Source organism: Microcaecilia unicolor, chromosome 2 (assembly GCF_901765095.1).
Source record: "Microcaecilia unicolor chromosome 2, aMicUni1.1, whole genome shotgun sequence".
Lineage (NCBI taxonomy): Eukaryota > Metazoa > Chordata > Amphibia > Gymnophiona > Siphonopidae > Microcaecilia > Microcaecilia unicolor.
In genome coordinates this window covers 60,321,491-60,344,762 of record NC_044032.1, presented here as the reverse complement: position 1 = coordinate 60,344,762, position 23,272 = coordinate 60,321,491, and the positions used below count along the sequence as shown (strand labels likewise).

Sequence of the window (23,272 nt, the reverse complement as noted above, 5' to 3'; positions counted from 1 at the left end):
CTGGAGACACCCGCCCTTGTAGCAGATATGCCGCTCCAGTGGCTTCCCTAATCCAGTCAGCAATGGAAGCCTTAGAAGCTGCTTCACCTCTTTTCGATCCCGACAAGAGCGCAAAGAGATGATCCGAGCGTTGAAACTTCTTAGAGATCTGCAAGTACCGAAACAAGACTCTCCGCACGTCCAGGAAACGTAGCGAGGTAACCTCCCCCTGATAATCCTCTCTTCTAAAAGACGGAAGATAAACCGCCTGATTGACATGGAAAGTCGAAACTACTTTAGGTAGAAACGACGGCACCGTCCGGATCGACACCCCTGCTTCAGAAAACTGCAAAAAAGGATCTCTGGAAGCAAAGCCTGAATTTCAGAAATCCTCCTAGCCGAAGCAATGGCCACCAAAAACATTAGTGTTAGATCCTTCTCAGAAACCTTATTCAACGGCTCAAATGGTGGGGCCTGGAGGGCTCGCAGTACCACATTCAAATGCCATGCCGGGCACGGCTGCTGCAGAGGAGGCCGAAGCCGAAGAGCCCTGCTTAGGAAACAGACCACATCAAAGTGAGCTGCTAAAGAGGAACCGTCCAGTTTGCCCCTAAAACAAGCTAGCGCGGCCACCTGGACTCGAAGGAAATTACATGCCAATCCCTTTTGAAGGCCATCCTGAAGGAACTACAGAATAACCGGAATGTCCACCCGAAAAGGCAATTCAGCATGCAAAGCACACCATGGCCGATGCAGCCCTATACGGCAAAGAACTCTCCCTATCAGAGGCCACGGAGGAAAAACATACAGTAGCTGTTGTTCCGGCTATGGCTGGAGAAGAGCGTCCAATCCTGCGGATCCTGGCTGCTGTTTGCGGCTGAAGAACTAGGAAACTTTGCCACTGCAAGCCATGGCCATGAGATCCATTACTGGTCTTCCCCAATGATGACAGATCAGCTGAAAAGCCGAGTCCAACAGCGTCCATTCCACTGCGTCCAAAAGAGTCCAGCTTGAACATTGTCTTGACCCGCAATGTGCGCTGCTGACAGACTCTGAACATGCGCTTCCCCCATACTAGAAGACGAGACGCTTCCACTGCCAAGGGAAGACTGCGAGTGCCCCCCTGCCGATTGATGTAGGCCACCATCGTGGTGTTATCCGAGAATACACGAACCGCCTGCCCCTGCAGAAGGTCCTGAAAACTCCGCTGCGCATTCACAACTGCTCGCAACTCCAGATGATTTATCGGCCAAGTCACTTCGAGAGAGGTCCACGATCCCTGGGCTACTCGATGAAGACAATGGGCTCCCCAGCCCACAAGGCTGGCATCTGTCACGACTACCACCCAATTGGGAGATGCCAGAGAAACACCCTTCTGCAAATTGGCTGACCAGAGCCACCACGCAAGACTGTCCCTGGCCTGGCTCGACCAAGGAAGGCGTCGTCGATAATCCAGCAATGCTGGCAACCATCTGCTCAAAAGGAAATTCTGAAGAGGCCAAATGTGAGCCCTTGCCCATGGAATGACCTCCAAGGTCGCCGTCATGGAACCGAGGAGCTGAACATAGTCCCACACTTGGGGAGCACGACAACTCAACAAGGTCCGTACCTGAGAAAGCAATTTGATCCTTCACCCCTCGGGGAGAAACACCTTCCCCCGCTTCGTATCGAATTGCACTCCAAGATTCTACAGACTGAGTAGGAACCAGATGACTCTTGTCCATATTGACCACCCAACCTAAGAATTGCAACTCCACAATCACTCGGTCGGTGACCACTCGACTCTCCTCTGCTGTCTTCGCCCGAATCAGCCAGTCGTCGAGATATGAATGCACTCAAATCCCCTCCTTTCGCAGGAACGCCGCCACCACCACCATGACCTTGGAAAAAGTGCGTGGGGCAGTGGCCTTTCCGAAAGGAAGGGCCTGAAACTGGAAGTGCTGACCCAGCACCGCAAATCTGAGAAATCTCTGATGGGGCTACCAAATGGGAATGTGCAGGTAAGCTTCCCTCAAATCGAGAGCCGTCAAAAACTCTGAACAGCAGCAATAACTGCCCTTAATGTCTCCATGCGGAACTGACAAACCCGCAAAAACTGGTTTACTTTTCTGAGATCAAGAATAGGCCTGAAAAGCCCCTCCCTTCTTTGAAACCACAAAGAAGGTGGAGCACCGACCTGTGCGCCTTTCGAGAGGAGGAACAGGCACGATAGCCCCTATCCTTAGCAGGTCTCGCAAACACTGCAGAACTGCTGTCCTCTTGGCCCGCAATATACAACGGGACTCCAGAAAAAAGTCTGTGACGGGACAGAAGAATTCTAGCTTGTAACCTTCTCACATCACACGAGGACCTACTAGTCCAAAGTAATTCTGGCCCACTCTGGAAGAAACAGAGAAAGCCAACCACCGATCTGCTCTCCTCCCAAGTGGACCTGCGCCCCATCACTCGGAGGCCCGAGAAGGAGCCCCCAGAGAGAAGGGGGTCCAGCCGGAAGCTTCTTGTTCCGAAAGGAAGAACGCTGCACTGGACCGCCCTGGGCGATACCATCGTGTCTCTCTGAAACGTGACCTCGAGGCTCCCTGCCTAGAAGTAGACTTGGGTCTATCCTCCGGAAGACGCTGAGATTTGGAATCCCCCAAATCTTTAACAATCTTTTCTAGGTCTTCCCCAAAACGCAATTTCCCTCGGAAAAGCAATTTAATGAGCCGTTGCTTAGAGGCCATATCTGAGGCGCAATGACAGAGCCACAAAAGACGCCGAGAGGAAACGGTCAAGGCCATGAGTTTGGCCGAAGCATGGACCAAATCATACAAGGCATCCGCCAAGTACGCCAGCCCAATATCCATCAGCAACATCTGAGGAGTTCCCGGCATATCAGACACCGAAATCGAATCCATGACAGAATGTAGCCAACTGAGACAACCTCTAGCCGCATAAGAACTACAAACAGAAGCTTGAAGTGTCAAAGCGGTCACCTCAAAGGCACGTTTTAAAGAGGCCTCTAGCCGTCTGTCTTGCGTCCTTAAGTGCCACACCACCTCCCACTGGAAGAGTAGTCTCCTTAGTGACCGCCGTCACCAGGGCATCCACCCTAGGTAGAGCAAACTGCTCTAAACGGTCCGCTGAAACCAGATACAGCCTGGCCATAGCCCTGCCTACTTTCAGCCCCCCATCCGGATCCGCCCACTGGGCCGAAATCAACTCTTCAATAGTGTCATGTACCGGAAAGGCCTTAGAAGGTCGTCTGGTACTAGCCATCTTGGGGTCGACCACCTGAGAAGCCACAACCTCAGGGTCCTCTATATTCAGGGCTTCCAGCGCCTGAGACATAAAGGAGGACAACTCCTCCTTATGGAAAATCCTCACGGCGGAAGAGTCCTCTGGTTGGTCAGTGAGGACACCGTCCTCTACCCCCCGTCTGCTCCGAGAGAGCCACCACGGAGGAAGCTGCAGGCAACCATATGCAGGACCCCTCCTCAGACCCCAATGAAAGCCTAGACATTTTAAGGGAGGAGAAATCCTCTGGGGGAAAAACCCCAAATCTCTTGATTACCCCCAGACCCCCTGAGAGAATCAAAGGCCGAAGCTGTCGCAGCCGCATGAGGGGGGGGGGGGGGGGGGGGGCAAGGCCCTTTTCAACAAAAACACCTGATGGAGTAGCAAAATAAACTCTTGCAAAACACCCTCTCCCGCAACAGAGGAGGTCGCAGCCATGGCACCTGCACCACCGCCCACAGTGCCTGATGCCCCCCCCCCCCCGACTCCCCTACCAGCGGAGAAGAAGCTTTGCCCAAAACCGCTACTGGAGCCAGCTCCTCGACCGATCACAAAATGGTGTGAAAATCGCCAGGCTCTGGGCGGAAAAGCACGCTCTCAGGGGGGCCACCGCTCTGTCGAGTCCTGCCAAATCAGCGCACCCCGCGCTGCAAAGGCCCGCCGCCAAACGCCGTTTCCCGCATTGGGAACAGCGTTTTACCGCCTCCGCTGCCATCGCCCGTCCCCCAACAGGAACCCAGCAGGACTTACCCCGGACCGGGAAAGTGCGGTAACCGACAGCTGAGCCAAAGAAAAAAAAAAAACCTCTCCGACTCCACTTCGAGGCAGGCTCAGACAAGCGGGCAACAGAAAACAGGACTCGGACAGCAGTAACACAAACCTGCTCTCAGCAAAAACACACTTCCCTGTGCTACTGTTGCTCTTTTAAATAAATTCTATGGTTTTTTTTTTTGTTTGTTTTTTTTTAGGTGAGGAGGCAGAAACAAACAGGGAAGGAAAGGAACAGCAAAAGCCTATTCAGAGGGAATTTGAGGTGCAGCACGGACCCAGCAACTGCGTATGCTGCCAAAGGGGACACCACCAGTCCGCCACCCCCGGCTCAAACTGGCCACCGGCCCAGGAGCACCCTCAGAGGGCTTGAACCCAGGAGCTGGAGAAAAAGCCGTCCACCACCTGCTGAGATAGAGACATACTGATTGAGGAAGGAGCTGACCGTCTGGCATCACTGCCTTTAGTTTGTTTATCTCTATCTCCACCTGCTGGTAGGCAGACTTAACCCACTAGTTCCTGGATTCATCTGTTGCAAGTGACAAGGAACTATGCATGCTTAGAACTTTCCACCATTTCTGAAAGGGAAAGTGGTTTTGTCTTGATGCCGTCTGATGACATCACCTTCTTGTGTAACTGATTCAATTTCGCTTGTCGACAGAGAAAACATATTTAGAGAAACCTAAAACTTTCAATCCAAAGGTCACTACTCTAGTTTCCAGTTGGCTCAGGAACTCTGGATATAACTGTATATTATTATATATCCTAATGTATCTATGTTCTCCCACTGTTACCTGTTATTCCTAAGGTTGGCAAGAAAATATAACATTACATATATGAAACCTAAGTTCAAAAACAAAGTTGAAAAAAAAAACCTACTTACTTTGTCAGATGCCTCTGAAGCTAAGAGGTTAGTGGCAAGAGTCTGAAGTTTGTGATGTGCCATATTTTTAAGAGCAGCAAGGCTGCGCCTAGTCATTGCTTGTTTCAAATTGACAGCTGGATGACTAAGAGAATCCACTGCTGCAGGAACCACCTCATCACAGGCATTCAAGATCTCCACAGCTGTGATACCCATTACACAACGATCTAAAGCACCTTTAATGTATGGAAAAAAAATAATTAGTAATAGGCAAGAGGATGGTTTCTTACACCATGGCACTTCAAAATAAATACAAATCATAAAAATAATGAAATATGAAAGATAGAAGATATAGACACTGATTATATCTTACTATGATGGTTTACTAATACAAGTGGAAGAATGTTTAACAGCACCTACCAGTTCCTAAAGCAATTGAGTGGATAAACTCAATTTTAACACTTATGAATGCCAACTAAACATTGATTTTAAATGTTCTACTGATGACATGATCAGTACTTAATAAGCACTGATAAATTCTTAAAAACATAATCTCCAAAGTTTTTCATATTAGTGCTCATATTTACAATGTAGTCCTGATTTGTCTTTCTTTCAAGTTTCACACACACTTCGTTTAAATTCCAAGCTCAACATTGTAAATCAAAAGGAATGAATTCAATTCATTTGTGGAAAAGTCAAAATGAGGACTGCGCTGAAATTGTGATGACTATAATCTCTTTTTATAAATATATCAACAGGAGAAGAATTTCAGCTTGTTTTTTGAAGCAACAACGCCTTTCCATTACTACCAACATCATGGAGATGCTTAACCAGGCAACTGCCAGATATTCTTGCATCACATATTAACTCTGTAGGCAATGATCATAAGGTGCAACTTTTGGGGGCTTAGGAGACAAGAGTAGATACAGGGTATGGATAGATCAAAACTGTGTTTACCCTAGGCCTGTGGATAACAGAAGGTCACTGTGAGCAGACTCCATTCTGACCCTCAAGAATCCATTTTTATTACAAAGCCAAAAGAGACTGTTTGCCTGTTTTGCTTACTTTGAAATGTAGAACCAGTTGCATATAGAAGCAGAACAGAGCTAGATGAAAAAGGGAAGTACAAGGTTCCTCGGTAGCAAGGGGGAATGAAGAGGAAAGCCCTACCAGTGGTGGGTGGACTCCTGGACTTGAAACTTGTGGGTCTGACTGATTGCAGGTATTTGCAGAACTATATGGCTACCAGTGTCATGTGTTAAGCGAGCGAGGGCTGGGACTTGTAAGGCCTTGGAAAGTCATGTTGATCCACCCAGAAACCCCTCCCATGACTACATCATGCAGAGCAGGGCCTGCTATGGAGAAAGATGAGATAACACCAGCAGGAAAAGTTAAAAGAACAAAAGAAAATGTCAATCATGAAGAAACCCCTCCCATGACTACATCATGCAGAGCAGGGCCTGCTATGGAGAAAGATGAGATAACACCAGCAGGAAAAGTTAAAAGAACAAAAGAAAATGTCAATCATGAAGAAGGCATAGAAAGGCTGCCTGGTATTAATTATATATATTTTGGGGGGTGGGTTAGAAATAGTAGTCTTTGGAGGTGCTGGGGTAACTATCCTGCTTATTTTTAAAGGAGAAGGGCGGCCATCTTCCGACACAAACTAAAGAGATGGCCAGCCTTCTCCTAATGCCGGCCAAATCGGTATAATCGAAAGTCAATTTTGGCCGGCTTCAACTGCTTTCCGTCGCAGGGACGGCCAAAGTTCAAGGGAGCATGTCGGCAGTGTATCGAAGGTGGGATGGGGGCGTCGTTAAGAGATGGCCGGCCTCGGCCGATAATGGAAAAAAGAATGCCGGCCCTGACAAGCATTTTGCCGACTTTGGTCCCTTTCTGTTCATGACCAAGCCTCAAAGAGGTGCCTGAAATGACCAGATGACCACCGGAAGGAATCGGTGATCACCTCCCCTTACTCCCCCAGTGGTCACCAACCTCCTCCCACCCACAAAAAAAAATTAAAACACATTTTTTTGCCAGTCTCTATGCCAGCCTCAAATGTCATACCCAGCTCCATCACAGCACTATGCAGGACCCTAGAGCAGTTTTTAGTGGGTACTGCAGTGTACTTCAGGCAGGTGGACCCAGGCCCATCCCCCCCTACCTGTAACACTTGTGGTGGTAAATGGGAGCCCTCCAAAACCCAATGTACCCACATCTAGGTGCCCCCCGTTACCCTTTAAGGACTATGGAAGTGTTGTACAGTTGTGGGTAGTGGGTTTTGGGGGGGTTTGGCTCAGCACCCAAAGGTAAGGGAGCTATGCACCTGGGATCAATTTGTGAAGTCCACTGCAGTGCCCCCCTAGGGTGCCCAGTTGGTGTCCTGGCATGTGAGGGGGACCAGTGCACTACAAATGCTGGCGCCTCCCACGACCAAATGGCTTGCATTTGGCCAGGTTTGAGATGGCCGCCATTTGTTTCCACTATCAGCGAAAAGCAATGGCGGCTATCTCTAACACCGGCAATCTGTATGGGCGGCCGAAATGTTGAGATTTGGCCGGCCCCAACCGTATTATCAAAACGAAAGATGGCCAGCCATCTTATTTCGATAATACAGTCGGGTACGTCGCTTGACGGGGCCGTCATTAGAGATGGCCGCCACCGTTCGATTATGCCCCTCCACGTCACCAAAAATCCATAATATGTATTTATTTCTCTTCTTATTATCATATCCATTGTAAGAATTCTCTGTAATAACTGACTTAAAACTTCACAGAATAAAGAAATTAGACCTTATCTGATAATTTTCTTATCTTGAATCCCTCCAGACCAGTCCAGACCAGACATCTGGGTTGTCTTCTCCTACCAGCAGATGGAAACTGAGAACTACTAGACCCTGTGCAGCTAGTCACTAGTCAGTATATAATAGCATAGTAGCATAACATATAAAGACCTGTACGGTCCCATCCAGTCTGCCCAACAAGATACCATATTTAATGAGTTTATGATGCGATACTTCATATGTATATCTGATCTTGATTTGTGCTTGCCATTTTCAGGGCATACACTTTAGAAGTCTCCCCAGCACTGTCCTAAATTTCTGAAGTTGTCAAAGCCCCTGAAAAGCTCCACTCCAGCCCATCCAAATATATTCAGCCACAATCAGGGCACAGACCGTAGAAGTCTTGCCCAGTCCAATTATCTGTGTTGCTACTTAATCTCTGCTAAGCTTCTTTGGATCCATTCCTTCCAAGCAGAACTAAGCAGATCAAAGACACTAACTTTCCAGAAACCCAGGAACAAAGGACAACCAAAACTCAACAAGAACATACAAGGGCCACAATGAAACCCAATGGCTGTGACACCAGGGTCAGAATAGCTAAACACATGCAAGCAACCACATTCTTTAGATTTTTCTTAACATAAGGGCAGCTTCTAGACTGGTCTCAAGGAAAGAAAATTAGCAGGTAAGGTCTAATTTCTCTATGACTCTGGGAGAATAACCTTGCTTCTGCAAACTTGTCTTCTCAAGAGCCAAACCAGAAGACAGAATCGAGATGCCTCTTCCATCCAAACTGGACTCTGGGTCAATAGTCCTTCCCAGTCTGGAAAGCCAAGGGGATCTTCTATGAGTAACTGTCTTCGATCCCCATACCATGGGCTCCTTGGCCAATTTGGAACCGCCAGAATCACTTTTATCCCTATGAGGAAAGGCTGAAGAGACAGCTGAGGGGAGATATGATAGAAGTCTACAAAATAATGAGTGGAGTGGAATGGGTAGACGTGAATCGTTTGTTTACTCTTTGCAAAAATACTAAGACTAGGGGGCATGTGATGAAGCTACAAAGTAGTAAATTTAATATGAATCGGAGAACATGTTTCTTCACTCAGATTTTAATTAAACTCTGGAATTCGTTGCCAGAAAATGTGGTAAAGGTGGTTAGCTTAGCGGCGTTTAAAAAGGGTCTGTTCAGCTTCCTAAAGGAAAAGTCCATAGACCGTTATTAAATTGACTTGGGGAAAATCCACTGCTTATTTGTGGGATAAGCAGAATAGCAAATGAAACATACCTGTAGCAGGTGTTCTCCGAAGACAGCAGGCTGATTGTACTCACGACTGGGTTGACGTCCACGGCAGCCCCCTCCAACCGGAAAACTTCGCGGGAGGTCCCGCACGCAGGGCACGCCCATCGTGCATGCGCGGCCGTCTTCCCCCCCGTGTGCGACCGTTCCTGCTCAGTTGAATGACAAGCAAAGGAATGAGGAAAACGCAACTCCAAAGGGGAGGGAGGGAGGGTAGGTGAGAACAATCAGCCTGCTGTCCTTGGAGAACACCTGCTACAGGTATGTATCATTCACTTTCTCCGAGGACAAGCAAGCTGCTTGTTCTCACAACTGGGGTATCCCTAGCTCTCAGGCTCACTCAAAACAAGAACCCAGGTCAATTGAACCTCGCAACGGCGAGGGCATAACAGAAATTGACCTACGAAGAACAACTAACTGAGAGTGCAGCCTGAACAGAATAAATCGGGTCCTGGAGGGTGGAGTTGGATTCAAACCCCAAACAGATTTTGCAGCACCGGCTGCCCGAACCGACTGTCGCGTCGGGTATCCTGCTGAAGGCAGTAATGTGATGTGAATGTGTGGACCGATGACCACGTCGCAGCCTTGCAAATCTCTTCAATAGTGGCTGACTTCAACTGGGCCACTGACGCTGCCATGGCTCTAACACTATGAGCCGTGACATGACCCTCAAGAGTCAGCCCAGCCTGGGCGTAAGTGAAGGAAATGCAATCTGCTAGCCAATTGGAGATGGTGCGTTTCCCGACACCGACCCCCTTCCTATTGGGGTCGAAAGAAATAAACAATTGGGTGGACTGTCTGTGGGGCTGTGTCCGCTCCAGATAGAAGGCCAACGCTCGCTTGCAGTCTAATGTGTGCAACTGACGTTCAGCAGGGCGGGTATGCGGTCTGGGAAAGAATGTTGGCAAGACAATTGACTGGTTAAGATGGAACTCCTACACCACCTTTGGCAGGAACTTAGGGTGAGTGCGGAGTACTACTCTGTTATGATGAAATTTAGTATAAGGAGCATGAGCTACCAGGGCTTGAAGCTCACTGACTCTACGAGCTGAAATAACTGCCACCAAGAAAATGACCTTCCAGGTCAAGTACTTCAGATGGCATGAATTCAGTGGCTCAAAAGGAGGTTTCATCAGCTGGGTGAGGACGATGTTGAGATCCCATGACACTGCAGGAGGCTTGACAGGGGGCTTTGACAAAAGCAAGCCTCTCATGAATCGAACGACTAAAGGCTCTCCAGAGATGGCTTTACCCTCTACACGATAATGGTAAGCACTAATTGCACTAAGGTGATTCCTTACTGAGTTGGTCTGGAGACCAGACTCTGATAAGTGCAGAAGGTATTCAAGCAGGTTCTGTGCAGGACAAGAATGAGGTTCTAGGGTCTTGCTCTCACACCAAACGACAAACCTCCTCCACTTGAAAAAGTAACTCTTTTCAGTGGAATCCTTTCGAGAAGCAAGCAAGACACGGGAGACTCCCTCAGACAGACCCAACGAAGCAAAGTCTACGCCCTCAACATCCAGGCCGTGAGAGCCAGAGACTGAAGGTTGGGGTGCAGAAGCGCTCCTTCGTTCTGCGAAATGAGAGTCGGAAAACACTCCAATCTCCATGGTTCTTCGGAGGACAACTCCAGAAGAAGAGGGAACCAGATCTGACGGGGCCAAAAAGACGCTATCAGAATCATGGTGCCGTGGTCTTGCTTGAGCTTCAGTAAGGTCTTCCCCACCAAAGGTATGGGAGGATAAGCATACAGGAGGCCGTTCCCCCAATGGAGGAGAAAGGCATCCGACGCCAGTCTGCCGCGTACCTGTAGTCTGGAACAGAACAGAGGCAGCTTGTGATTGGTCTGAGAGGTGAAAAGGTCCACCGAGGGGGTGCCCCACTCTCGGAAGATCTTGCGTACCACTCTGGAATGGAGTGACCACTCGTGAGGTTGCATGACTCTGCTCAGCCTGTTGGCCAGACTGTTGTTTACGCCTGCCAGGTATGTGGCTTGGAGAAGCATGCCAAACTGGCAGGCCCAACGCCACATCCTGACTGCTTCCTGACACAGAAGGCGAGATCCTGTGCCACCCTGCTTGTTGATGTAATACATTGCAACCTGATTGCCTGTCCGAATTTGGATGATTTGGTAGGACAGACGATCCCTGAAGGCCTTCAGTGCGTTCCAGACCGCTCGGAGCTCCAGGAGGTTGATCTGAAGATCTTGTTCCTGGGGGGACCACACCCCCTGGGTGTGGAGCCCATCGACATGAGCTCCCCACCCCAAGCGAGATGCATCCGTCGTCAGCACTTTCGTGGGCTGTGGAATTTGGAATGGACGTCCCAGGATCAAATTGGTCCGATTTGTCCACCAGTGCAGCGAAGCGCGGCAACTGATGGACAGGCGGATGACATCTTCTAGATTCCCGGTGGCTTGGCACCACTGGGAAGCTATGGTCCATTGAGCAGATCTCATGTGAAGACAAGCCATGGGAGTCACATGGACCGTAGAGGCCATATGGCCCAGGAGTCTCAACATCTGCCGAGCTGTGATCTGCTGAGACGCTCTGGTCTGGGAAGCGAGGGACAGGAGATTCTGAGCCCTCGCCTTGGGAAGATAGGCCTGAGCCGTCTGTGAATTCAGCAGAGCTCCTCCTGGAGATGGAACTTCGGGTAATATATCACAAACCCCAGCAGCTCCAGAAGGTGAATAGTACACTGCATGGACCGAAGAGCTCCTGCCTCTGAGGTGCTCTTCACCAGCCAATCGTCGAGATACGGGAACACGTGCACTCCCAGCTTGCGTAGGTATGCCGCAACCACCACGAGACACTTCGTGAACACCCGTGGTGCAGAGGCGAGCCCAAAGGGTAGCACACAATACTGAAAGTGACGTGTCCCCAGACGGAATCGGAGATACTGTCTGTGGGCTGGCAGTGTCGGGATGTGAGTATAAGCATCTTTTAAATCCAGGGAACAAAGCCAATCGTCTTTCTGAATCATGGGGAGAAAGCATCCTGAACTTTTCTCGCACCAGATACTTGTTCAGGCCTCTCAGGTCTAGGATGGGGCGCATCCCCCCTGTTTTCTTTTCCAGAAGGAAGTACCTGGAATAGAATCCCTGCCCTTCCTGCCCGGGTGGCACGGGCTCGACCGCATTGGCGCTGAGAAGGGCGGAGAGTTCCTCTGCAAGTACCTGCTTGTGATGGGAGCTGAAGGATTGGGCTCCCGGTGGGCAATTTGGTGGAGTGGAGACCAAATTCAGGGTGTATCCGCACCGCACTATTTGGAGAACCCACTGGTCGGAGGTTATAAGAGGCCACCTTTGGTGAAAAACTTTCTACCTCCCCCCGACTGGCAGGCCGTCCGGCACGGCTACTTTGATGGCGGCTATGTTCCCGGGATCGAGCGTGTTGACGGGAACGAGCGTGCTGGGACTGTCCCTGTGCCTGAGGAGGCCTTCGGGCCGGCTGGGTGTACCTACGCTTGCTGTAGGTGTAGGGTGCAGCCTGCCGGGCCCGGGAAAAACGTCCACCTACTACTACTACTACTACTATTTAGCATTTCTATAGCACTACAGGATGCTGAAGGCGCCCGGTGGGAGAGCTTGTCGAGAGCGGTTTCCCGCTGGTGTAGTTGGTCCACCAACTGCTCGACCTTCTCGCCGAAAATGTTATCCCCCTGGCAAGGGACATCCGCCAGCCGCTGCTGGGTACGGTTGTCCAGGTCAGAGGCACACAGCCAGGAGAGTCTGCGCATCACTATACCTTGGGCCGCAGCTCAAGATGCCACATCACAGGTGTCATAGATACCCCTGGACAGGAACTTTCTGCACGACTTCAGCTGCCTGAACACCTCCTGAAATGGCATGGACTGCTCCGGAGGGAGCTTGTCGACCAGGTCCGCCAGTTGCCGCATATTATTCCGCATGTGGATGCTCGTGTAGAGCTGGGTATGATTGGATGCGGGTCATGAGCATGGAAGATTGGTAGGCCTTCCTCCCAAACGAGTCCAGAGTGCGAGACTCCCGCCCAGGGGGCGCCAAGGCGGTATCCCTCGAACTCCGTGTTCTTTTGAGAGCAGAGTCCACGACCACCGAGTCATGAGGCAATTGAGGCCGCACCAACTCTGGGTCTGAGTGGATTCTGTATTGGGACTCCGCTTTCTTGGGGATGGTGGGATTAGATAGTGGCTTCAACCAGCTCCGAAGCAGTGTCTCCTTAAGGACATTGTGCAACGGCACCGTGGAAGACTCCCTAGGTGGTGATGGATAGTCGAGGACTTCGAACATCTCCGCCCTCGGCTCATCCACAGTAACCACGGGGAAGGGAATGCTGATAGACATATCCCTGACAAAAAAGGCAAAGAAGAGGCTCTCAGGAGGCGAGAGCTTCCTCTCCAGTGAAGGAGTGGGGTCGGAGGGAAGGCCCACAGACTCCTCTGAGGAGAAATATCTGGGGTCTTCCTCCTCACCTCACGAGGCCTCCTCCTCGGTGTCAGACATGAGCACTCTCAGCTCAGACCGCAACCGGGCCCGTCTCGACTGCGAGGAACCACATCCTCGATGATGGCGTCAAGCGGTGGACTCCCACGCCGGCGGGGACGAAGCTCCCTCCATCGATGTCAACGGGGACTCCACCTGAGTGGCGGTCGACACCGGTGCCGCAAGCGGCGTCGGAAGCCTCAGCATTGGGCCAAAGCCCACCAGCGCCTCTATCAACGGCGCCAGGGGCACAAGCACGCCTGGTGCCGGTAGAGCCTGGTGCATCAGCCCTTCCAGGATCCCGGGAAGGATGGCTCAGAGGCATTCGTCGAAGCCCGCTGTCGGGAAAGGCAGGGGGCCGGTGTGGGTGCCGGTGCTGGAAGCTGCTCGGGTCCAGGAGACAGTACCGAGATACCCGCGGACCGGCGCAGCGACACCTCTTCGACCGAGGGGGAACGCTCCTCCCGGCACTGCCGCTTCCTGGGTGTCGAGTCGTCCCTCGATGTCCCGGAGCTGCCAGTCTCGTGCGTCATGGGCAACCGATGATGGTGCTTCTTGGCTTTCTTGCTTTGCCCGTCATCGGCGCACCGCGGATGGGACGAGGAGGAGGTGGAGCCCCCCCCCGGCCTTGAGGTATAGGATCCGACAGGGTTCGGTCCCGATGGCCCTGAACAGCGGGAGTGGCCGGGACAGACTGCCCGTGCGGCCGCTCACCACCGCCGTCGCCGGCAGGCCGGCGGGCCAAAGGTACCTGTGCTCTTGGGGTCGATGCCATAGACGGCGCCGACGCCGTCGACATCGGTACCGGCACCGAAGACCCGGCCGTCGACACCGATGCCGTCGAGGTCGACGTCGAAGGGCCGGCGCAAGTTCCAAAAAGACGGTCCCGCAGAACTTGCCTCGCCACCTGCGTCCGCTTCCTTAAGCCGAGACACAAGGTGCACGTCTTGGAATTATGATCCGGGCCGAGGCACTGGAGACACCAAGCGTGAGTATCGGTCTGCGAGATCTGCCGGCCGCTCCGACCACACTTCTTGAATCCGCTCGGGACCTTCGAGGACATCGACGGAAAAATCACGTCGGCGAAGTCAAAATCGTCGATGGTGGCGGTGAAAAGCACACCCAAAAAAAGAAAGAAACGATCACGTGGCCACAAGGCTGCGACAACGCACCCTCGCGACTAGGAACTACGAGGAAAACTCTTTTTTCATTTTTTTTTTAAAGAAAAAATAACGCGAACGCATACACTAATAAAGAAAAAACACAGGCTAGGCCGCAATCCGGTTTCCGGGGCTGACTAAGAGAGGGACGTGAACACGTCTCTCTCCAGCGCGGAAAGGAAAAAACTGAGCGGGAACGGTCGCGCACGGGCGGGAAGACGGCCGCGCATGCGCGGTGGGCGTGCCCTGCGTGCGGGACCTCCCGTGAAGTTTTCTTCCGTGGACGTCAACCCAGTCGTGAGAACAAGCAGCCTGCTTGTCCTCGGAGAAAAAATGTATTGAGCTTTTTTGGAATCTTGCCAGGTATTTGTGACCTAGATTGGCCACTGTTGGAAATAGGATGCTGAGCTTGATGGACCTTTGTTCTGTCCCAGTGTGGCAATACTTATGTACTTATCAGTGGCGTAGCCAGACCTGACATTTTGGGTGGGCCCAGAGCTAATATGGGTGGGCACTATGTATATACGTATAAGTAGCATGTCTCGGAACACATACAGAACACAGCTAGAATGTTTCCTCTAACAGCTTTCCATAGGAAAAGTATTCAAATTCTGGTAGCACCTCAATAATAGCAACACAGAATCCCTTTACTGCCAGGTACTTTGTGAAGTAACACTATATCCTGCAAATAAGCTTCTTAGAGCCTATGCTGCAAACCTTAACACCAATTCTGAACACGAATACCAGTAATAGTACCTTTAAAAAGGCAGCAGTCAATATGCACAACAGCAATATACATCCCATTGGAATAGGCAGACAAGTCAGACTCATAGATCCTGACACAAAGCACATGCCTGCTCAGTCACAGGCAGAACACAGACCAACCTTAACAATTACAAAATAAAGGACCAAAAATTAAAAATTGTCCTGTAGTCCTTCCTTTCCCTACCCCCCTCCCATCCATCCCCGTTGCCCAGCATCAGCCCTTCTCTTTCCCACCATCCTTCCCATAGCTAGGCATTAGCCCTATCCTACCCCCCACCCCCACCCCTCCCTATAGCCCTGTCCTACCTCTACCCATTCCCTGCCCTTCCCAATCTCCCCCTCCCCCATCCTGAAACACAACAGCATTAAATAAAAAAACATTTTGCTTTTTAAGGTCCTGGGCACTGGCGATTGCACCCCCACCCAGAAACCTGCCTACATTAAATATAAAACCTTTATCATTTTTCTTGTAATGTATTAATCACAACAAATTGTTTTTCTTAAATTTCCGAATTTATGTATATACATGAATGTGAAATGTAAATTCATAGGTTAAAAAAAATTAATATAAAACCTATTTTTTTTTTTTTATTTTAACCTGGGCACTGTAGAGCCCACCACAACCCAGAAACTCACCTTTATTAAATATACAACCTTTTTTTTAACTGGGCACTGAGCCCACCCGGACCCAGAAACCCACCAATATTAAACTTTATTGTTGGTGGGTTGCCATTTAAAACATTTACCATGTGAGCACTTGCCACCTAAGGTCTTCTGTCCTAACCAGTTGGCAGGAACGCCTATTCCTGCCCTTGCCTCCCTCAAAAAATCCCAGAAAATAACTTGCGGTTATTATGTGCAGGTGCCAAAAGTAAAGCTTGAGGCTTCAGCACCTAATGGAGTTTAAGGACCCCTAAATATTTGATTTCTTTTATTGGGGGAGGGGTATGGAGATCGTGTTGTTCATGAGAAATTTAAGTTAAATATCAAAATACCTACACAAGATAGATCTTTTGCTGACGAAATTAAAGGAATTGATGATTTCACCACCGAAAACAGGTCTTCACAAAATAAGTTACCTAGAGTTGCACCTTTTGCTTTTTTTGCAGTCTATAATCTATCATCTACAACGCAGCCATGCTCACTGAAATCCTTCATGAAACCGGAAGCCATTATTGAGTCCTTATCGGGGGACGCATTTCAAATCGGATCCGTTGTAGCGCCAGTATAGGTGAAGGTGGGGGGCTCAACTCAAGGCTGATTGAGCGAGCCAGCAAGGACCCAATAACTTCTCCAGCTACTGCTGGCATGGTGGAGGACACCCGGCCAGCCAAGCTGCAGCACTGGCGGCATCAGATTTTTTCTGAGCATGCCATGGGAGTACGGGGGAGGGGGAAGCAAGCTAGGCGCCCTGAGACCAATGGTCAGAACAGCCTGTGTACCAACTTGTAAGCAGCGACGGCGAGCACGCATCCTTAGCTTTAGAAAGTATAATAGACTGCAGGCCAGCTCGGAGTGAGAACACAGAACTGAAGCAGTGGCGCTAGAACGGCCAACTTCCATTCCGACCCGGATTCTCACAAAAAAAAAAATTAAGGCACTTACCACAGGTAGGAGAGCTGCTGTCTATTTTTGCTGCCAGTGCCGGCTGGTGGCTGCCTAAATGTATGTAGTTGCGCAGCGGCAGAACTGACAATGACTTCTAGCACCTAGAAGATCCTCCTGATTGGAGGATTAGGACAAAGTGGGTGGGCCTGAACAGAGATTGGGCGGGCCTGGGCCCACCCAGGCCCACCCGTAGCTACGCCCCTGGTACTTATGTAACAGCAGGCTGGGGAAGTAGAGATGGGAAATAGGACAGCTAGAGAATAAGAGAAGAATATGGAAAGCTGAAAAGTTAAAAGAAGGAGAAGGGTGAGAAAGGAAGTGAAATCTGAGTGGATAGAGAGGCTGAAAAGAAAAAACAATAAAGGAAGGATCAATATGTCAGAGACAGGTGTAGTGAAGGAATAGAACAAGACAGGAGACAGAAGAAAAGACAAATGGACAAAAATCACTAGAAAGAAAATTAGCAGAAGATAGATGAAAAAACTGGGACCACCACGATGGAAAAATAAAATGTCCAGACAACAAAGGTAGAAAAAAAGGGTTTCATTTTTAATTTATTAACTTGAATATGTTAACTCTGGGATTTGTGTATCACAGATGACTTTGTATCGTGTTCAGTGGCGTAGCCAGATGATTGATTAAGTTCAGCCCTGCCTTCCTGCCAAATGTGGGTGGGCACCAAATATTCTCCCTGCTGTCTGCCCCCGCCTGAACAAAAAATATAAATACCTGAGGTGGCAGGGATCTCCAGGTAAAGACTTCCTCTTCCTTTGCAGTTCCGACAGCCAGAACTCTCCAAGCTCTGCAGCCAGCAACACTCAAACTGCTGCTGGCACTGCTGACCCACCCCTGTTAAAGCTTTGTTTTTCTTCATACATTGGTGAGGGGGGAGGGACAGAATGGTGGCAGCAGCTTGAGGACACAGCCACCAGCTGCAGAATTTGGAAAGCTCTGTCTATCGGACTAGAGGAGGTGGTCCTCAGCTGGCACAGTTTGGGGATCCCTGCCAGCCACAGCAATAATGGCTAATTTTGGAGAGTCTGAGTCCAAAATTGGGGGGGAGGGGAGACCTAGGCCCCCTGTGGTGATGCCAAGTTTCAATTCTGGTGTTCATATTTCGGTTTCTAATTTCTAATCCCTTGTTCTACATTTGGTGAAGGTCTGTGTTTCATGTGTGAAGAAGTCATTTAAAGTTGTTTTACGTGTGGCAGTAATGGGGGGTGGAGAGAGTGGGGGAGAGGGCCCCAGCCTGTCTAAAACCAAAGTTGGACTTGGGAAGATAACTAAGTGATGACAGTTTGAAGACGACTCAAACACTGAGATAAGTGTTATTACTTAAAGTTTTTTGGAATAAAATATGGTTAACTACAGAGGTTTTTTAAGCCTATGATGACAGTGAGAACTCCTGTAACTTAAGAGCTGTATAGCCAGATAGTAGGGTCTGTTGAGGCTTTTTCCTCTGTTTCAATGCATGTTGTATGCTTATGTTTACAGTTAGGATTTTAAGAAGATAGTACTTGGGTAACGTGATCCTAGCTGACGCTCATTTACATTAAGTAACTTCCTGCTACACCAAGGTGATATTCTCTTCCAGGATCAATCCTGGCAACACTCCTATTCTCAGAATGAATTCCATTTAATACTACTACCCTCTGTCACATCCCATTCAACTAGTTTTTAAATTAGTCAGTCACTTTACAGCACATACTAAAGGAGCTCAGTTTTTTAATGAGTCACCTATGTAGAACTGTGTCTAAGAGCTTGCTGAAATCTAAGTACACCACATCTAGTATTCTCTACTGATTTTAATCTTGCGTCACAAAGTCACAGAAACTGTCTGACAAGACCTACCTTTAGTAAAATCATGCCACCTTAGATCCCGTAAACCACTGGATTCCAGAAACTGCACTATTCTCTGCGTAAGTATCCTTTCTATTAATTTACTCATCCCTCAAGATGAGACCAGCTAGCATCCTGCCAATTGTGGAAAAGCACTAAATCCACCCATCTCCAAACCTCTGGGACCACTACTGATTCTATAAAGTGTTAAAAAGGTCACACAGTGGAGCTACCAGAACTGTTCAAAGTTCCTTCAATATTCTCAGGTGTGTCCTGTCCAGTCTCACTACTATCTATTCTCATCTTAGCTATTGCCTGAGGACCAGTGTCTTACGAAAATCATTCAAAATCTACCTCATTTCAATTGTTATTGCCACTTGTTTTCATACCACTCTTCCTCTCAGGTATCAAAGCAGTTTACTATAAAATCAGTAAGCATATAAGATATACAATGAGAATACAATATCGGTATCTACAATTCATAATAATACTGTTAGCTGAACAATACAGACACATACACATTCATATAAACATTAGTGTTTGTTACTTGAAAATCTACCCCCAGACCTTCGTCTGTGAACACAGTAAAAGAATACTATTTAAACATTTCAATCAGTTTACAATGTCCTTACCAGTATCCATCTGCCAGACATACACAGAGCCGTCTGAACATCCCACTATGAGATAATCATCTGATGGTCTCCACTTTATTACTTGAATAGGGAAGAGATGGCGAGATGCTAACATGATGCATTTTCTCTCACGTAAACTCAAGAGTCCCACTGAATGGTCACTGGCTACAGAGCAGATGCAATGCTGGACTCTTGCCTGAAATGAAGTTATTAAATTATTCAGTTAGATTTATTAATAGGCTATTTAAAAAAAACAAATCCTAGAATAGAAGACATGTGCCTCAAGTCTCCCTTCACCACAATCAAACAACAAACTGTTACTGAAAAATAAAGTCACAACTTTAGTAAAGGCATAAGAAAACAAGAACATGTAGTTTTAAATAATTTTTCATTGTTTTTCATTTGTCCATAATATCTCCACAACTTTACTCAAAATAATTTGGATTAAAAAAAATAAACATGGGATAAAGTTTGATAAGTTTTGACCCACTTCAGAGCAAAATGTATTCAGTTTTCAAATAGCAGTTTTCCCATTGAAAATGCAACAATATTTCTATCAGTAAACCTGTAACAGCAAAACAGGGACAATGGTGTCTTCATGGTCATGGCACCCTATCAACATGGGGTACCTCAGGGCTCAGCCTTCTCTACATACATCCTTTACGTGTTATTAGGGCCCATGATCTTTATCATTTTTATGTAGATGACATTTTATTATGTGCACCTGATACCCTGGGGGATGGCTCTTATGGTGACCAGTTCTTTGACAGTTACGGTGCTATTGTTTTTTGGCTGGCTGGTAATGGTTTGGTACACCGTCTTAAAACTAAGGCCCTCTTTGTGACATGAGGTAACACTTTTCTTCTACCTCCTGTCGTTCGCCTAGCTGGCGTGGACATCAAGCCCAGCATCCTGTTTCCAACAATGGCCAATCCAGGTCATAAGCACCTGGCAAGATCCCAAAAAAGTACAAACCATTCTATACTACTTATCCCAGAAATAGTGGATTTTCCCCAAGTCCATCTAAAAATGGTCTATGGACTTTTCCTTTAGGAAGCCTTCCAAACCTTTTTTAAACTCTGTTAAGCTAACCGCCTTTACCACATTCTCTGGCAACGAATTCCAGAGTTTAATTACACATCAAGTGAAGAAATATTTTCTATTTTAAATTTACTACTTTGTAGCTTCATTACGTGCCCCCCAGTCCTAGTATTTTTGGAAAGAGTAAAGAAGCAATTCCATCTACTTGTTCCATTCCACTCATTATTTTATAGACTTCTATTATATCTCCCCTCAGCCGTCTCTTCTCCAAGCTGAAGAGCCCTAGCTGCTTTAACCTTTCCTCATAGAGAAGTCGTCCGATCCCCTTTATCATTTTTATCACCCTTCTCTGTATCTTTTCTAATTCTATTATATCTTTTTTGATATGAAGTGACCAGAATTGCACACAGTATTCAAGGTGCGGTCCCACCTTGGACCGATACAAAGGCAGTTTAACATCCTCATTTTTGTTTTCCATTCCTTTCTTAATAATACCTAACATTCTATTTGATTTCTTAGCCGCCGCTGCACACTCAGCAGAGGGTTTCAATCTATCAACGATGACAAAAAAAAAAATCTCTTTTCTGGTCGATGACTCCTAATGTGGAACCTTGCATTACGCAGCTATAATTTGGATTCCTCTTTCCCACATGCATCACTTTGCACTTGCTCACATTAAACGTCATCTGCCATTTAGACACCCAGTCTCCCAGTCTCGTAATTTTTCATAATCCTCTTGCAATTTAACAACTTTGAATAACTTTATGTTATCAGCAAATTTAAATTACCTCATTAGTTACTCCCATCTCTAAATTATTTATAAATATGTTAAAAAGCAACAGTCCCAGCACAGACCCCTGGGGAACCCCACTATCTATGCTTCTCCATTGAGAATACTAACCATTTAACCCTACTCTCTATTTTCTATCTTTTAACCAGTTTTTAATCCACAATAGTACACTCCCTCCTATCCCATGACTCTCCAATTCCTCTGGAGTCTTTCATGAGGTACTTTGTCAAATGCCTTCTGAAAATGCAGATACACAATATTGACCAGCTCACCTTTATCTACGTTTGTTCATCCCTTCAAAAAAATGTAACAGATTGGTGAAGCAAGATTTCCCTTTACTAAATCCATGTTGGCTTTGTCTCATTAATCCATGCTTTTGAATATGCTCTGTAATTTTGTTCTTTATAATAGTCTCTATCATTTTGCCTGACACAGACGTCAGGCTCACCAGTCTATAGTTTCCCAGATCTCCTCTGGAACCTTTTTTAAAAATTGGCATTACATTGGCCACCCTCCAATCGTCCGGTACCATGCTTGATTTAAAGGTAAATTACATATTACTAACAATAGTTCTGCAAGTTCATTTTTCAATTCTATCAGTACTCTGGGATGAAAACCATCTGGTCCAGGTGATTTGATATTCTTCAATTTGTCAAATTGTGCCATTACATCCTCCAGGTTTATAGAGATTTCATTCAGTTTCTCTGACTCATCAGCTTTGAATATCATTTCTGGCACTGGTATCTCTCCCAAATCTTCCTCGGTGAAGCAAAGAATTCATTTAATCTCTCCGCTATGGCTTTGTCTTCCCTGAGTGCCCCTTTTACTCCTCGGTCATCTAACAGTTCAACTGATTCTTTTGCCAACTTCTTGATTTTAATATACCTAAAAAAAAAAAATTACTATATGTTTTTGCCTCCAATGCAATCTTTTTTTTCAAAGTCCCTCTTTGCCTTCCTTATCAGCGCTTTGCATTTGAATTGCCATTCCATATGCTGTTTCTTATTATTTTCAGTTGGATCCTTTTTCCATTTTCTGAAGGATTTTCCTTTAGCTCTAATAGCTTCCTTTACCTCACTTTTTAACCTTGTCAGCTGTCATTTGGTCTTCCTTCCTCCTTTATTAATACACGAAATATATTTGGCCTGGGCTTCCAGGATGGTATTTTAGAACATCCATGCCTGATGTAAATTTTTGACCTTCTCAGCTGCTCCTCTAAGTTTCCATCCACATGTTACCTCTGTAAAGAAGAGCTCTTTCGACAAGCTAAAGATAGTTAGACGCCTGCATCCTATCTCAGCAGAATCTGATTTCCCTACTGTAATTCAAGCACTACTTATGCTCTGTGTGGATTCTGAGAACATAGGGGCTCTTTTACTAAGGCATGTGTAGGCGCCTAACGCTCATCAAATTGGAACTACCGCCCGGCTACCTAGTGCTCCTGGCGGTAATTCTATTTTTGACATGCGGTTGAAAATATTTTCTATTTTCTACCGCATGGTTATCTGGTGGTAATTGGCACTAATGTCTCAGTCCGAAAATGAATGTGCGCTGGTTTTAAATTTTCCGCATGTCTTTTCGGCCACAAAAAAAGGCCTTTTTCCCCAGACGTGCTGAAACATGGACCTGCTTGCATCCAAAACACACGTCTACACCAGCGCAGGTCACTTTTCGGCGCGCCTTAGTAAAAGGGCCCCATAATGTTGCATGGCTTGCCTGCTTCTACTCTTCTGTCTTTGCTGTTGGTTTTCTACAGGTTATAGGGTCATGGCTCACTCAGATCATATCACCCCCAGCTCTGATATGGCTTCACTGGTTGCCCGTTGAGCAACATATGCAATATAAATTGCTTATGTTCTTGTTTAAATCACAATAATATTTGTGTTTTGCTTGTTTAAATTTGCTTCTTCAGCCACACATACAGTCAGTCATCATGTATGCGTTCCTAGTCTACATACAATTTGGTTCTTTGGTCAATGGTAGGCTTACTCTAACCTGTACA

General features: G+C 47.6%; 1 protein-coding gene across 3 annotated transcripts in view; it reads right to left on the bottom strand.

Moving 5' to 3' along the window:
* Nucleotides 1-23,272, bottom strand: part of WDR7 (WD repeat domain 7) — a 754,216-nt gene that overhangs the window by 572,449 nt on the left and 158,495 nt on the right. For all 3 annotated transcript variants that reach the window (XM_030192974.1, XM_030192976.1, XM_030192975.1), the window contains 2 exons: nucleotides 19,440-19,635; nucleotides 4,907-5,121 (listed from right to left, as the gene is read on the bottom strand). In XM_030192974.1, coding sequence (XP_030048834.1) covers nucleotides 4,907-5,121; nucleotides 19,440-19,635 — 411 coding nt within the window. The remainder of the gene's footprint in view (nucleotides 1-4,906; nucleotides 5,122-19,439; nucleotides 19,636-23,272) is intronic.